Source organism: Echinops telfairi, unplaced genomic scaffold (genome assembly GCF_000313985.2).
Source record: "Echinops telfairi isolate 266 unplaced genomic scaffold, ASM31398v2 ScPeMD7_2291;HRSCAF=2852, whole genome shotgun sequence".
In the NCBI taxonomy this organism is placed as follows: Eukaryota; Metazoa; Chordata; class Mammalia; order Afrosoricida; family Tenrecidae; genus Echinops; species Echinops telfairi.
The window spans coordinates 20,285,604-20,302,653 of NW_022106189.1; the positions used below are offsets into that span (position 1 = coordinate 20,285,604).

The following is a 17,050-nucleotide window of genomic DNA, read 5'->3' on the forward strand; positions in this document are numbered from 1 at the left end:
GAATGTCCCCTTACTTTCCTCATCTGTAAAATGGGTATATATCAAAACCAAAACTGTCATAGAGAGTGACCCTACAGGAGTGGGTAGAACTGTTCCCTAGGATACCCAGCCAAGGCTGTACATCTTTACAGGGGCAGAAAGCCTCATCGTTCTTCCAAGGAGCAGCTAGTGGATTCAAACTGCCGACCTTCCAGTTAACAGCCCAAGGCTCCATTAAAAGAGGAAGCAGGTGTGAATGTGCCCAGCCCTGCCTGCCTCCCGGAGACCCCCCCCCTTAGTCCAACAGTGGCAGACCCAAGAAAGGGGTCGAGTCCCCCTGTCTTCCTGGAGCTGTGCACTGTGCCCCCTCAGCCTCAGGGACATCTCTAGGGGTCCCTGCCGCCCCTGGATCTAACACTTCATGTTCCACTGGCCCCGGCTGTCCTATAAGCACAAGCAGGCCAGGCAGTGGCTCCGGGGAATATTTTCCAGAGAAGGGGGGTGGGACAAAGTGGCAGGGCCTTGCCCAAGGTCCAACACCAAGCTGGGGACAGAGCCTGTGCCAATGAGGACCCAGAGCCAGAGCTTCTCAAAATAACCTCCCCACCCCACTGCCATCCTAAAGGGCCCTGGCAGAACAGAGGCTGCCAGTGAAGCCGCCAGCCACGAGGTTGGCAGGTCAAACCCACCGCTGCTCCAGGGGGTGAGAGGAAGTCTATCTGCTTCTGTCAGGACTTACAGCCCTGGAGACCCTTGCAGGGGTCGTCAACCTTCCTCATGCCATGACCCTTTCAGACAGTTCCTCGTGTCATGGTGACCCCCAACCATAACATTATTTTTGTTGCTACTTCATCACTGTCATTTTGCTACTGTTATGAATCGGGCAACCCCTGTGAAAGGGTCGTTCGAGCCCATTAGTAGGCCACTGGAGATCCCCTTGCAGAGGGGTCTCGGGGAGGAGATGAGCCAGTCAGGGTGCGATGTAACAACGATGAGAAATACAACTTTCCTCTAGTTCTTAAATGTTTCCTCCCCGCTCCCACTACCATGACTCAAATTCGACCTTGCAAGTCTGGCTAGACCAGAGGATGTACACTGGTACAGATAGGAACTGGAAATACAGGGAATCCAGGGCGGATGAGCCCTACAGGACCAGTGGTGAAACAGGGAGGGTAAAGGGAGAGTGGGTAGGAAAGAAGGAACCGATTACTAGGAACTATATGTGACCTCCTCCCTGGGAGACAGACAACAGAAAAGTGGGTGAAGGGAGACGTCGGACAGGGCAAGATATGACAAAAAACAATTTATAAACTATCAAGGGCTCATGAGGGAGGGGGGAGCAGGGAGGGAGGGGAAAAATGAGGACCTAATGTCAGGGGTTTAAGTGGAGAGAAAATGTTTTGAGAATGATGTACAAATGCGCTTTACACAATTGATGTGTGTATGGATTGCGATAACAGTTGTATGAGCCCCTAATAAAATGTTTAAAAAAAAAAAAAAAAGAAAGGGTCATTGAGCCCCAGGGGGTCTCGACCCACAGGTTGAGAACCGCTGCGTTAGAGGGTGTTAGTGTGTTACACGTTGGACTGCAATCCTCAGGGTCATCAGTTTGAAACAGCCAGTTGTTCCTTCAGGAGAAAGATGAGGCTTTCTGCTCCACCCCATGCAATGAGATGAGTTGGCAATGACTTGACGGAGTTGAGTTTTAAAACACGTTGGTAGTTTGAGAGTAGCCCTGGTGGTGCAGTGATTATGTGTTGGGCTGTGACCCTCATGGTCGGCAGTTTGAAACCACCAGCAGCTCCTTGGGAGAAAGACTAAGCTTTCTACTCCTGTAAACAGTTAGAGTCTCAGAAACCCACAGGGCGTCCCTTTGAGTCAGCATTGACTGAGGGCGGTGAGCTTGGTTTGGGTTTCGAAAGATGATTCTGTCAACTTGAAGATCTATGAAAGTGGAGGAGTAGAGTCCAACCTGCCAAGCCTGATGGTACAACCCCGCACCCCCTGTGGCCCTCTCATAAGGAGGGCCCTGGGAACCTCCTCCTCTCTGCCCCTTCCTGCTGGCTGGGACTCAGCTGCCGGAGTCCTGCTGCGTTTCCACTGACCTGGGATCCACACGTCTCTGCACCCACCGGCCCGGGATCTACCTGCCTTCTGCATCAGTGCACCTGGCTGCTTAAGTCTGAAGAGGAACCCACCTATGGACCAGCATGGGACTTACAGATGAGTTGGACTGTGATGGTATGCCTTCTCCATATAGAATTACTTCTTGATACAAAGCTCTGTCTGACACAGAAGTGCGGGTCACTGGCTTAGATTCTGTAGACAGCCCAGCCTAACACAAGCACTTTGCCTAAAACACACATCAGGTCAGGTCAGCAGAGACCAAGGCCCCCCTGCCCAGAGCCGTTCTCAAAGAGGACAAATACTCCCGCGGAAGGCAGACAATCACAGCACCTTCCCCAGGTGAGCAGGGGCCACACCAAGGACAAACAACCACCACCACCACCACCCCACCCCCGCCCCATTCCAGAAAGTTCCTCCAGGGTCCCCAGTGCCGCTGTATTGCTTGGTGTCCGTGTGTCCAGAGGCAATGAAACTAGAAAAGGTGGTGCGGGGAAAACCAGGACAGGGCCCAGCCGGTCCTGACCTCCTGCCCCGGGTATCACAGACGCACCTGGACCAGCAGCTACTCCCCACTCCCAGCTCCCGCAAGCGACAGGAGCGCCCCTCCCTGAATCCCTACATCATGCTGTGTGCCCTGACCCCAGGTACCTCAGTGGAGGTGCCCCATGGGGCTTTCCCAGCTGTAATCAAAGGACAGCGCTGGGTCTTTCTCCCTCCAAGGTCAGTAGACAGGCTCTATAACCCCCGAACCACCAGGGCTCTTCCCGTTGTTTCAGATGTGGACATTGAGGCTCACGGGGAGACCAGCCCAGAGCTGCCTTCGAAACCTGCGCTATTGCTAGTTAGAAGCTACCTGCTATTGACTGAGGCGCCCTGGTGTGTGTGAGTTACAAGGTGGGTGGCTAAGCACAAGTTCAACGGTTTGAAACCAACAGCTGCCCCAGGGGAGAAAGAAGAGGCTTCCTGGTCCTGTAAAAAGTTAGTCTCACTGTCTGAAGCTGGCATATACTTGTTTAATTTCCTCTTATCAACAGTGGTTTAAGTTCTATTCCATTGGCTAAATTAATGACACTATCAATAGAATCACTTTATGCCCCACGAGGATGATTTATAATGTTCTCTTTCATAAAATGCTAATGATATCTCTAAAGTGAGCCAGAGAAACCTATAAACCATAGATCTATGAATCGATTGGGGGCTCACACTTAATTTTTTTAACAGCTTTATTATCACTTCATCCACATGTCATATAATTCAATACTTCCATCATATCAAGTAGAGTTGTATAATCATCACCACATTCAATTCTATACCATTTTCTCATTCCTTGAACTCATTATTCATGTCATTATTTTTCTTCTAATTGTACTCACAGTTGATTCTAACCCGAATCTAAAAACCATTAGTTCTTATGACATGGCCCTACTCCAGACTCACCCTCAAGAAGAGATCGCTGAAGATATGGTTGCTCTAGCAAAGTGCGGTGAAGAAACCAGACCAGCTGCGAGCAAGAACAGTGTCTGGGCTCTTAAAGGCGTGTTTTAAAACAAGCAGCCATCAAGCGAGGTTATCAACCACGTCCAAGTGGAAGAAGCACACCAGACTGTCAATAATAAAATCCACATCCAAAGGCGGGAACGTGTGGGGAACAGAAGGATTTCTCTTAAGTTGTCTCCCAAAAATATATGCCAGATTTAGCTTGAGAATGACTGTTCACTAGGCGGTCAGCCAAAGTAGGTCAGAGGTTATTCTCCTTAACATCAGCCATCTAGAGCGGCCAGACTGTATAGTCTGACTCACCCTAAGGAGGGCCCAGTCCTTTCTGTTATTGTCCCCTTGAAGCAGTGCCCAAAGGCAAGCCCGGGACCACTCTAAGATGACTAGGTCATCCCCCTCCTATTGCTTGTATTGCCTATGTTACAACCCCTGTCTATGACGCAGATTGTTATCTGCTATCAGGGGGCTTGCATGCCTCCCAGGGTAGTAATTGCCTGCTTTACTGTATGAGACACCAGAATGCTCAAACCTGTTCAAGGATGAATTGTACTGCCCCTCTCTGTGACGCATAATGCTGTGATGTATCCCCCTAAAGTGATATGATGCGTGGTTAGCAATAAATAATGAGGCTCCCTTCTCAGGAGGGCCACTGAGGAAAGGCGAGGGAGGCTGAGGAAGGAGGGCTGCTCCCGTGAGGGAGGCGGCTCCTGCTCTGGAAGCCGGGTTCCCCCCACGAGGACCACCAAGCGGGGCAGAGGTGAGCGATGCTACCATGTAATATGTCTGACTGTATTATTATATTCTCTCTCATGCTCTCGATGACTTTAATATAACGCTTATATATCTCAACCGTACAATTGTGTTTACTGAACCCATGGGTAGTATTAATAGCAGCGGGTGGGGGCTGGCCCCTTACCTCTTCACTCCCTCCTTGCCATTTTAATTTAATACTACAAGAACGGTATCAGTTTAACTTGTGAACGCCCAGTTTGCAGAAGGCTCTGATGAAAGCAGACGCCGCAGGTCTATTTGTAGGGTCCTGACATGGGTTAAACCTCCCTCCAGCGAACCCTCTCCGAACACAGTCTAGAGCGCTGTGATGTGAATGGCCTTGCTATCAGACAGAGAACACTGTAAAGTCAGTGATGGCAGACACGATCACGTTAAAATGTAACACCTTATCTTTTGACCCCTTGTAAAGCTGTGTCGGTTTTCAGCATGTTCTGCGGGTCGTGGACTGAAGTTTTCCTAGTTCCTGCTGTTTTTCTCCACCTGCTTCCTTTTTGTGCTTTATATGATCTTCTGGACATGAAATCCAGGACAGGTGAACCTACAGACAGTAACTGGATGAATAATTACCTAGGGCACATGGCAGGGGAGGGGAAGACCAGGGGAGCTAACAACGCGCACAGGAAGGAAAAGTTCCGGAATGGATTGTGGTGGTGCCTGCACAACGCTTCGGAACACGGACGGACGTTTACGTGGTTACGATATGCACCATCTGCACCAATGGCACCCTCTTAGACAGAAAAAGGAAGCGTGGGCTTCTTCTGAAGATGGGATGTTCTCCAGCTTGACTGAACTGATGATCAGCGTCCTAGTTATGATAGTGAATATAGTCTTTAAAGATGTTACCATTGGAGAAACTGAGTAAAAAGTTCCGGGGATGTCTTTGTACTGTTTCTTATTACATATGAGTCTAAGATCTTCTCATAATAAATCTAATTTGTAAGTGATTAATAAAAAATAAGATAAATGTAAGAATAAAGAGCAAATCACACTAATATATATATATTAGTTACATATATATAGTATATTAGCTATGTATATGAAGTTACCGTCTTGGAAGCCCACAGGAGCCTTCTACCCGGGTCCTGTAGGGTGACTGAGTCAGAGTGGACTTGATGTCAGTGGGTCTGGTTTTGGGGGGCTTTGCAGTCAATTGCCTCCTGCAATCCTGTCAGAGGGGACTGGGCTCTGAGGGTCTTCATGGCTGGTTTCTCAGCAGTAGACGACCAGGCTGTCTCCTGAGGGGCCTCTGGGCAGACTTAGTTAGCAGCAGGGGGACTAACCTTTCCTACCACTACACGTCACCCCAAGCCCACTGTCAACCCATCAGTTCTGACTCCTCACAACCCCCTACGGTGGGGTGGAGCTACCCCCACGCTGGGTTTCCAAGCTGGTGTGTGTCCCCAGACCAGCCTTGCGGTTAGCAGCCAAGGTACTCCTGGAGCCCCACCTGGCTCCTGCACAGGTGAGCGTGTGTGAGTCCTGAGAGCACTGCGGTAGGCTGGAAGGGCCGGCGGGGGTCCCAGTTCCAGCCCCTCCGGCAGGTGCAGCCTCAGGGAGGGGAATTTCTAGTGTTCCTTCTGGCTGGGCCATTCTGGCCTGGCATCCGGGGAGCTGCCCTCCAACCAGGAAGGTCCATTCCTCTAGCCTGAACCAGAAAGACTGGTTTCTCCTGCTCCCCTCTACCTGCCCAAGACACTGGAGGGAGGGCCCAGGTCAGGCTGGAGAGAGGAACACACACACACACACACACACACACACACACACACACACACAACGCCTTCAATGACCTATGTGGCCCTGCAGGGAAGCTGAGGCTTAACCCTCCAACCCACCCACCTCCTAGTGTGGACCCAGAGCCCGGCAAAAGGAGGGTGTCTTCAAGGCTCACCCCAGGTCAGAGGGAGTTAGGGGGACACCCAGAAGCGCCCCCCACCCCAGCAGGTGGAAGGTGGAAGGTGAGGCAGAAGCCATGATTCTGCCCTCCAATCTGACCCCCCTTCTCCCTCCCCAACAAGAGTCACCTCCCGCCCAAGCACCCTTGCTAGGTCCTGGCAAGTACATTCAACCTCACAGAGCACCACGAGTGCAGGCAGACAGAAAAGCCAGTGGCTGGGTGGAGCTCAAGTGGACGGCAGGGTGCATACTGCGGGCAAATGCAGCTGAGAAGCGATGGGAGGGAGGCAGCAGGGCACTGCAGCAATTTTAGATAAAGGACAAGGGCCGGAGCCAGCCCCCCTAGATGGTGGCATCTGAGCCAAGTGCTGGGGGGTGGGGGTGGGGGCGGAGGCCTTGTGGGCCTTGTGGATCTGGGCGGCCTCAGCCTGCACCTCTCTGGGTCCCTGTGAGGCCTCTCTTTATCTAGGCCTCCATTCATGTCCGGTGGGGCCTCGCCCCTCGTCTTCATTAGCGGCTCTTGGCGATGGTGTCCTGACCGTGTTCTGCAGCCTTGAGGACAACGGTGTGTGCTGGCATTGGTTATGACGGCCGGGCTGGCCCGTGAACCGCAGGGACACGAGGGTGCGCTCACACCCTGCCAACTTACTCGCTGTGTGGCCTCCAGCAAGTTGCTTGCCCTCTCTGTGCTTCACTGTCCTCATGCTGAAAACGGGGCTAGGAATGGTGCCTCCTGCATTGGGTGGATTGGAGAGTTGAATGGAGTAACTCACACGGTGACAAAAGCTGAACTGGAAACCCTGAGGCCAGAGCGCGGGGTTAAGAGGATGGGCTTTCCAGCCTGTTCTCAGTTTAACCAAAGACAGCAATGGTGCTTGCCATTCCTAGGGCTGTGGGGTGTGACAGAGGCAATGAAGGCAGCGAAACTCAAGCACCAGGCACAGTGCCAAGGCCAGCGCTGGCCTCACACCTATTACCGAGAGAAGGCAGCTGGCAGCCGGGAGTACAGCCGGCCCTAGGGCATCTCCAGGAAGTGTACTTGCCCCCGCTCCTCTGTCTGAGACACTTTCAGCCCTTTAAGGCCTCAAATCTTCCCCTCTGCACAATGGGGGCAGGGGAGATCAGCTCAACACGCCTCAGCCCACATGGCCTTCAAGGGGACCGCCGTCCCCTCAGTCAGTGCTAGCTATTCCTCCACCCAAACATGGCACCCCAAAGCTACAGGACAGGGTCAGAAATGGCAAGGGAGGCACTATGGACTAAGCAGGGGACTTCCAACTGCAAGGTTGCTGGTTCGAACCCAGCAGCTGCTTTGAAGGAGAAAGTGGAGCCGGTCAGTTCTCACAAACCCTAGGTAGGGTTGCTTTGAATCAGAATTAACTCAGTAACACTGGTTGTTTTGTTTTGTTTGGGGGGGGGTATGGAGGGACACCCACCATAGTCACCTCGAGGTATACTGTGCAGGAAAATGATGAGAAAACTCAGCATTGTGGGGGGCAGGTGGAGGCAAACCCCAGAGTGAAGGTGCCTTGTTCCTTAGAGCCCTGGGGAGGGACAGCACCTCCGAGCCCGGAGGGCAGAGATTAGGGCCGCAAACTCAGCTGATACCCAGGCAGCCAAGGTATGCCCAGGGCGGGCACAGTGGGGCTGTGGGACGCTGAAGGTCATGAGACCAGTCAGTGACCATGGCCTGACGTGGGGTCGTATAATCCTGGACTCTTCCCCCGGTGCTGTGAGCCCATTTGGAAGGAAGTTCTCGGTTACCAGATGAAGACGGGTTAAGTCCTGACCTTAGTCAGGGTGTGACCTAGCACACCATCCTTGGGGGGAAACACAAATCCCACCTCCCTCAAAGTCACCCCTCGGCACACATAAGTGCCATCTCAGACACAGGGCGACTCTCCCCGGGCCAGCTGGAAGAGCCCGTCCAAGATCTGTCTGAAGTGGGCCGCTGAGACCACATGTACCAGAGATGGTGGCTCAGAGACCCAGGGGAGCAGCCCAGTGTGGGGTACCTTCTCCTCACCTCCCCCCAAGACTATGGAACTAGGGACCGAGTGGCTGGCAGGCTGCTTCCTGGCCCATGGAGGCAGAGGTCAAGAGACCACTTGGCTGAGAGACGGAGGACGGGAGAGAGACTTGGCTGTGGCTGGGGGCAGGCGTTGCTGTAATGAGAGCCCCTGTGGGTTTCCAAAACTGCAACTCTTTAGGGGAGTAGAAAGCCCCGTCTTTCTCCCATGGAACCTCGGGTGGTTTTGATCTCCTGACCTTGGGGTTAGAAGCCTAAGTCAGAACCACTGTGCCACCAGGTTTCCTAACTCTCCTAAGAAGCACCCCGTGATCCTGAGTATTGCCTGAGTACTGTGTGGCCCTTGCAACAAAGTATCGAACTTAGCATCTGACTCGAGAGCCCTGGGAGGAATGGTTGGTACCAGAAGACGGTCCAGACTGGAGGGTGGAGGCATGTCTGACCTCTGCCTTGTAGCAACGCGGACAAGCCAGGAGGTCAGAGTCCGCCTCGGCCATTTATTGCAGGTGAGCCGTTTGCCTGGAGAACTTCCGCTTTTCCAAGAGACCCTAGAAATTGGGGTTTGATGTGAAACACTTCATTTTCTAAACACTGGCCACTAAATAAAACGTCTGAGAAACGAAGTGTGGGCAGGTCTCCCCATGGCACCTCCAGGGGGCAGGCTCAGGCGACAAAGGGGCCCTCCCTCCGTTCACCCTCTGCCAGGAGAACATCTGGGCGCCTCAGCACACGCAGAACTTGGACTGGCCCTGCCCAGCCTCCACCGCCGCCCTGGCCCTCCTCCGGCTGTGAAAGGGGCTCTATGGAGACAAAAAGCCACCCATTGTGTCTCTGGAGACAAAGGGGCAGGGGACAGAGGCTCCAGGCGCCTGAGTGGTCACACCACCACCACACAATGCCACCCCGCCTGGTCCCCAGGGAGGCCGTGGGGAAGGCACCTGGGGACTCCTGTTGAGCACTGAAGGACTCCCCCCAGCTCTGCACCAGAGCGGGAGCGGGCGGGCGGGCAGAATGCCAGCAACTCTCAGGCCCGCTCTCCTCACCACCGGCCACTGGCCACCTCTGTTTAGTAAGCCAGCCACTGAACCAACCTTCCCTGGGCCTCTGTGCCGGCCCTGTCCTGGGCTCCGGTAATTCAGCTGGGCAGCCCGCTCCCCATCAGGGCGGACTTCTCGGGCTGCTAGTCCACTTCACCACTGCCAGGAGGCAGGTCCAGAGCACAGGAACCCTCTGGGGCAGCTAGAACAGCCCTCACGGGTTTCCCGAGGCCGGACATCCTCACATGAACAGAAACCACTTCTGCAGCCAGCACTTAAGCCGCCGCACCACCACGGTGTCCAAATAGCTGGTTTCCTGTTATTCCCTGGTCCTGAGTCTTGGAACTGAGAGAGCCCAGAGGGAGAAGGTTCCTCAGTTCTCTGCACACACACCCCCACCCCCACCCCTCCAAACTCCAATGGCTAAGATGCCCCGGGATTCTGGTGTTAACTCCAGACCCTGCTGAATCAGTCTCTGCTCAGCCCCTGTCTCCTGTAGGGTCTCTCAAACTGCCTCCTAGTCTACCCTCTGGGTCCAGAGACCAGGTGCGCCCCTCAATCAGGTGAGCCCAGGTGTAAAGGCAGCTGCAAGCTCCTTGGGTCACATCCAAGGTCTTCCCTGGCTCCCACAGCAAGAGGCAGTGTCCCCGGGTGGGGCACTGAACAGCAGAGTCTGCCTGCCTGCCTGCCTGCCTGTGTGTTTCACGCCCAGAGCCGGCGGTCCACTGGCCCTAACTCTCTAGGAGAGGGGCTCTTGGTGGTATAGTGGTTGAGGCGGGTGGCTAACAGCAAGGTCGGCAGTTTGAAACCACCAGCTGCTCCTGGGGGAAAGAAGAGGCTTTCTACAAAAAGCGCCCCAGTCTCATAAGTCCCCGGGGGCAGTTCTACCCTGTCCCATAGGGCCGCTGGGAGTCAGACTCAGCTGGGTGGCAGTGAGTTTGGAGTGTTTGTTTTAGCGAGCATGACCATTTCACAGATGAAGAAGCTGAGGATCCTGGAGGACCTGAGCCTGGTCCCCGATCATTCCTAGGAAGAGGGGCAGCCCAGGCATTCTCTGGCTCAGCCCAGGGAGATACAGGAAGTCCCCTCCCCACCATCAGACGACAGAGAGCTCCAGCTCCCAGGACAGGTGTTGGAGACCCGAGAGAGCTTGACAATCATGATCGAAATCACACACACACACACACACACACACACACACACACACCTTTCTACCCAGGCACCCCCTCCTGGAAATGTATCCTGCCGACCGACTCTCCCAGGCTTTGGCGAGGTCAGTCACTGCAGCAGGAAGTACACAGATCAAAGAATGGAAACGCTCCAGGTCTGTCCACAGGGAAGGCTCCACGCCCCACAGCACACCAGAGAAAAGCCTCAGGATAAGCGCACCCCACGAGCCACAGCACACACCACGAGCCACAGCACATACCACGAGCCACAGCAAACACGAGCCACAACAACACACCATGAGCCACAACACACACCACGAGCCACACCGTACAGTGATACCCAGGAGACACCGCACAGACAGAAGAAGCCCCCCATTCTGTTTGGTGGGCACTGGGTCAGTGTTAAGGGTGGTGGGTGCTCTGGGGAAGGACTCTGACAATGGTCCAACATGAAAGGAGTAGCCATGTCACTGAATTATCGCTGCAGGAAACTATGTGCCGGCCAATGTTGTGGGTGAATGCTTCGGTGTGTATAGTCTCCCAGCACTTATTCTTAAGTCCTGGAAGAGGGTGGTTATCGCCAAAACACCTTGGGACAAAGGTAGTAACATGCAGACGGGTGTGGAGAGACTATGTCCCTGGGGGCGTAGTGGTTACATATTGGGCTGCTAGCCACAAGGCCAGCAGTTCAAAGCCACCAGCTGCTTTGCAAGATAAATAGGAGACTTTCTATAGTGGCAGCTTGGAAACTCGCAGGGGCAGCTCCACCCTGTCCTATAGGCTCACGAGGAGTCGGAAAGACTCATGGTAGTGAATTTGGATTTTGGTTGGAGAAGGGGGAAGTCAGAATCTAGAATGCAGACTGTGTGCATCTCCTTAAAGAAAGTCTCGAAGGAAGGACACAGGAAACTTGAAGGGGCAGAGGGAGAGGACGGCCTCTAGCCCAAGTGGTGGCGTCAAAGGGACTTATTGCATTCTTTCTATTGGCTTTTCTTTGGTGCTGTTTTATTCATGAGCATTGTCACTGAAGAAATACATAAAGACATGAAAAGAAGAGACACCCGCCACCCCTTAGATGACAGAAAGTTGACGGAGGGGCAGACTGCCCAGGCCGGGGGTGGGGTGGGGGAGTGTGCCCAGTGGCACACACAGCCCCCTCCTGTGCTTGGTTGAGTGGAAGGGTACTGATGCACTCAACAGAACTGATGCACACCTAATTGCTGGCAGTTGCCTCGGGCAAGGGCAACCAGGGGGAAATGGTGGAGGACAAGAGAGAATTTTCCATGGCCCGCCCTGGAGACTTTTTGATGTCTGCTGTGTGTCTAACTTTTTCAAAGGATAATATAACTTTAAACAAGTTAAGACGACTGGGATGGGGAAGGGGTTGGGGAAGAGGGAGGACACAACGGATGGATGGATGGATGGATGGATGGATGGATGGATGGATGGATGGATGGAAGGATGGATGGACGGACGGACGGACAGGGCTGCAGTAGCAGGAAGCGCTCTCAGGCGCACTGGATGCCAGAGAAAAGCCACTGGCTGAACAGAGGATTCAGAATGAAACCACCCAGGTTTTGTAAAAACAAAACAAAGGGATAAAAATATTCCCCCCAATCATGGTCCCCTGAGGGGGTGGGGGGAAGGTGAGCCAAGGAAATCTTTTGTTTTCTCGGTTTTTGTTTTGAAGGGGAGTCAATCTGTATAATGTTGGAGGGACCACGGAGTCGGTTCTGACTCAGAGCACCCTATGAAGATCCGAGGAAGCCATGCTCCGTCCTACACTAGTCTCACGTCCATTGTAGCAGCCGCAGGGCCAATCCATCTCCCTTGGGGGGGGTGGGGAGTTCCTCTTTTTTGCTGACCCTCTGCTTTTCCAAGCATGATGTCCTTCCCCAGGGACTGGTCCTTCCTGTGAGCATGTCCTAAGAGATTCTAACCCATAGCGACCCCATGCACGGACATGTCCAAAGTACAGGAGATTAAACGTCTCCAGTGTTGCCATCCTCGCTCCCAAGAAGCACTCTGTTATATTCCATATTCTCTGGCCATGTATAATAGCTATGTAATTATAATTCCCAAACACCCAACACCCTCCCATTCCAAGCAGCAGGCACGTAGGCTGGGCCAGAGGAGCACGGGTGAGCACACAGGCCTGGACGCTGCTCCCAGGAGGGGAACCCCACAGATCTCAGTGAGGACTCCTACTCTTGGACTTCAACAACCTCATCAACACTTCCTTGCAGTGGAGACCACTGACACGCAAGCCCCTGCCCCTGCCCCTGTCCCTGCCTGGAGAGATGGGTGCCTGGCGGGGCTGGAGACGAAGCCAAGCTCACCATGAAGAACTTCCTAACAAACACGCAAGGATGGCGCAGACTGCTCTTGGAAGGACCGAGCTCTCGGTCCGTGGAAGGATGCAAGATCCTGTTGAAGATGCTACTGAGGACCACTGGCAAAGAATACTGAAAGTACCCTGGGCTGCCCAAAGGACAAACAGATCTGTCTGGGAAGAAGAACAGCCAGAGTGCTCTTTAGAGGCAAGGATGGGACTTGAGACTTGGGCTCACACTTTGGACATGCTGTCAGGAGACCAGTCGCAGCAGAAGGACATCATGCTCGGTAAGTGGAGGGGCAGCAAAGAAAAGGAAGGCCCTCAAGGAGATGGACTGATTGACACAGTGGCTGCACCCGTGGTCTCAGGAACAAGCATGGGAACAATTGTGAGGATGGCGCGGGAGTGGACAAGGCTTTATTCTGTTGCGCACAGGGTCGTTATGGGTTGGAACCAACTCCATGGCCCCTAATCATAACAACAACACACGGACAATTTAAACGTTCTTCTCCCCACAGAGAGCAAGTTCCCCCTCCTCCCCAGTTCTCTCTGAATTCACACTCCACAACTTGTCATTCTTTGTCTCTGTGAAAAGTCTACGAGATCTCTCCCCAGACCTTGGCGTGTGATCTTTCCTCTGCCTTCCCATTCCCTGGTAGGAAGGGTCCCTATTCAAAAGAAGGAATTGAAAACTAGGTCAGCAGTTTGAAACCACCAGCTGCTCAGTGGGAGCAAGATGAGGCTTCCTGTCCCCATTGAGGGTCAGTCTTGGAAACCCACAGGGCCAGTTCTACCCTGTCCTATACGGTTGCTATGAGCTGGGACCAACTCGATGGCGGTTAACTTTTTGAAAACATAAAGAGCGGATTGTATTGTCTTAGGTTCAGGGTGGTTGTTCAGTAAGGCAATTAACAGGCATCCTTGATTTGAAAGTTTTTCTTAGCAACAACAACAAAACTAAACACTTTTGACTTTATGGCTCTGCTTACCCAGGAAACCAAAGAGTAACGATAAACCCTGATCTCAACTGGAACACGTGGGCCCTGGTGGTGCAGTGGATTACCCGTTGGACTGCTATCGACAAGGTCAGCAGTTTGAAATCCCCAGCAGCTCCTCTGGGGAGAAGTGAGTCTTTCTACCCCTGTAGAGAGTCAAAGGCCTGGAAGGTGTGGAAACCCACAGGGCAGTTCTCCTTGGCCTACAGGGTCCACTCCTTGCAGTGTTAGAATGGACTCCATGCAGTGAGTGTGGTTAAAACTGCCAGAAACTGTTCTTTGGTGATGCTAAGAAAGGATATTAGCCAGGCCATTACGTCCTCATTTAAATTTCCAAAAGCTTCAAAACTGCAGGAGGGTGAAGGGCCAAATTATTTGCAGCCAGGCCCAGAGTCAATGGGACCCTGACTGGGCCACATACATTGTTACATAGAAGGGCTTACAAGACGGATCCAGGACCTTCCAACCAAGGCAGTCAGGGTGAAACTGATAAGGGAAGGCATGACTCCTGACTCCAGGACTTCCAGGATTGCCCCCAGTCCGGTCACCTCCATCAAGGACACAGCTAGGCAAGTCCCTTTCCTGGGCTGGCCTGACAAGGGTGGAGGGAATGCAGTCTCCAAGGTATTCTGCCTGAGAGCAAGATTATCTACATCCTTGGTTCATAACCGGAAAGCATCCGATGGAGGGAGGTTCAATCTCTATGGGGACTCTGGCAAATGGCTTTGGGCCTGTCACTGCCACCCATAGCCTTTCACAAACCAGGGTGCTCAGAATTTGAGCTCTAGTACAGTGCTCCCCTCTTCTTCATAAGCCCCAGGGTGCCCAGCTACTTCATGCCATTCCTTTGCTTTTTCTAGAATTAAAATGGCCTTCCCATATGCATATCACAGGCGAGAGATGAGGCTTTCTACTCCCTTAAAGATGGACAGTCTCAGAAACTCACACAGGCCATTCTACTCTGGCCTACACGGCCGGGATGGGAGTGAGGTATAAAACCACCGTTCAGAATAAACCCATGGTCAAATCCCGTTTTTGTTCTTATAAACCGGGTGAAGATTTGACTAGTCTCTGTGGCTTTATCATGTTCTTCCTGACAAGACAGAAGACAGGTCTCCCTCTCCAGAAGCTGGGAACTTCCTACAAGCCCACCTTCCTCCCCCCACTCACTCTGACCACTTGACCAAAGCCCGGAGAAAGAGAAGGGATGGGGAATTTGTGTTCATCTTCCACTCACTGTCTTCTACAGGCAGTCTTCCCTGATCCCTCCACGAGAAGAGTACCCTCTGGGCGCCTCCCAAACAGGTCAAGAGCTCCTGGAGTACAGGTACTCAGCCTGGCGTGCCCCCCTGGCCTCCCCTCAACAACTCAAGGGGCCTGTGGCCCCTGGGAACATAGCTGAGAATGCTAATTAAGAGCATGTGCCCTCAATTGCAGCTGTAGCATGACTATGACGGGGTAAGTAACTGGCCTGAGCCTCATTTTCCTCACCTGTGAAATAGGGGCCCTCCAAAGGCCCCGGCGGAAGGAGGGCCCAGTGCTCACCTGTCTGAAGGGAATCATTATGCCCCCATCAGGGCTTCCTAGCAGATGGTGGAGCTTGTTGGGTCCACTGTCAGACCCAACGGACCTGTCCACTTGTCTGCAACAGGTGGGTTGGAGAAGGCTCTGGAAAGTGTGAGCCTTTGAAGTCCTTTACCCACTCCACTGCCTCCCAAAAGCACTACAGCGGGGCTTCAGTCGAGAGACCCAAATGCCAAGGCCTTGGCTGCAAGCCTTACATTCCACTGGACCTCAGTGTTTCCATCTGTGGGGTGGGATGCAGATGCTCAGGGCTAGGGTGTTGAGCCCACAGGGGCCCCCACACCGAGAACACAAGTCTCCTTCAGAGGAACCCTGGAGGGCCCTCCTGATCCGCAAAAGACAAAGGCCCTTGTGGCCATTGACTCCATTTGGACTGGGAGTGACCCAAGTGGGGCTGTCCCCACAGGCGTCAAACCTCAGCTGGGATCCTAATAGAAGCCGATGTCCTTCCCCTGGCCAGGCTGGCAGGCAGGAGGTGGTTAACCCATCACCACGGCGTCCCCAGGCCTTCATCAGTCTCCAGAAAGCCTTCCTCATTCCAATTCTTATTGTTCAAAGGCAAATGAGCTGCGTGCCCAGGGCCTGGCTCTCAGACTAACCCTCAGACCCGCCTGGCCACGGGGCAGCTGCTACAGCAGTCGACATCCACAGTCCAAAGGAGGCCGCTGCACAGCAGAACCTCTGAATCAAACCAAATCTGTTTCTCACGGTGGCCATCCCAGAAGACACCCACCTACTGAGGGCACCCGACTCACTCCCCTTTCACTTTCCCATCTCCAAGCCTCTGGTTCGGCCTTGCCCTGCGGTGCCAGTTTCTTTCTCCCCCCGCCCGCCCCAGATCTCCTCCAGGAAGCCTTCCCGGCTCCGGGGCACAGATTCTCAACCACAGAGATCGCAGGCCGGCAGAGAATTTACAACGGAGATGTCGGGCCCGCGGGGGCTGATACTCTAATTATTAGAGTCTAATATAAATTCCACATTTTATCCAGAGGTGGGAGGGAGGAATCCGCAGTTGAAACAAACCCCAGGGAAAGGCGGGGAGGAGACCACAGAGATTAGGGATCTCAGAGATCAATGACTGACCCAGCGGGAGGTTCCCAGCTCGGATAGGGTCCGGAGGAGCCAGCAGCAAAAGGATCCACCCACCCCCGAGAGCGCCCCAACCAACTGCAAAACCCACACCCCTATAGCAGATTACGACTCACAGCGACCCCCGCTGTAAATCTTTCGGAAAACAGACGACTACGTCTTTCTCTCGGGAGTGGGTTTCAACCACTAAGTCCCTTAGCGGACGACTGGCTACCTTAACCGCTGCGTCGTTGGCCTCGGAAAGTGGTTCAGGCTGTCAGCCGTCCCGGATGTCTCCTGGGGGGGAACCCCCGCTTTCTGAGCCCGCACAAAAGGGGCTGTGCGGAGAAAGGTACCACCCCCAGGCCTGCGCCTGCAACCCTCCGATGTGGGGTTGCGGAGGAGCGGCTGGAGTCCCACGCCCGGCTCCCCGCAAACGCGCCCCCAGCCCTGCCCCCGAGCGCTCCGTCTTCGCCCCACGGGGTGACCGAGCCGGTTGAAACCCGCGGGTCACCCAGTGGGTGCCAGAAGGACCCGGCCCCCTC

At 53.7% G+C, this 17,050-nt stretch overlaps 1 protein-coding gene across 1 annotated transcript in view; it reads right to left on the reverse strand.

The window, feature by feature from the left end:
* The window catches only part of LOC101657931 (plasmolipin), a gene marked incomplete at its 5' end in the record, with an annotated part of 24,043 nt that extends 7,261 nt beyond the window's left edge, over window positions 1–16,782 (reverse strand). Inside the window, one exon of the mRNA XM_045293896.1 lies at window positions 16,741–16,782. Coding sequence (XP_045149831.1) covers window positions 16,741–16,782 — 42 coding nt within the window. The remainder of the gene's footprint in view (window positions 1–16,740) is intronic.
* Window positions 16,783–17,050: the final 268 nt, after the last annotated feature.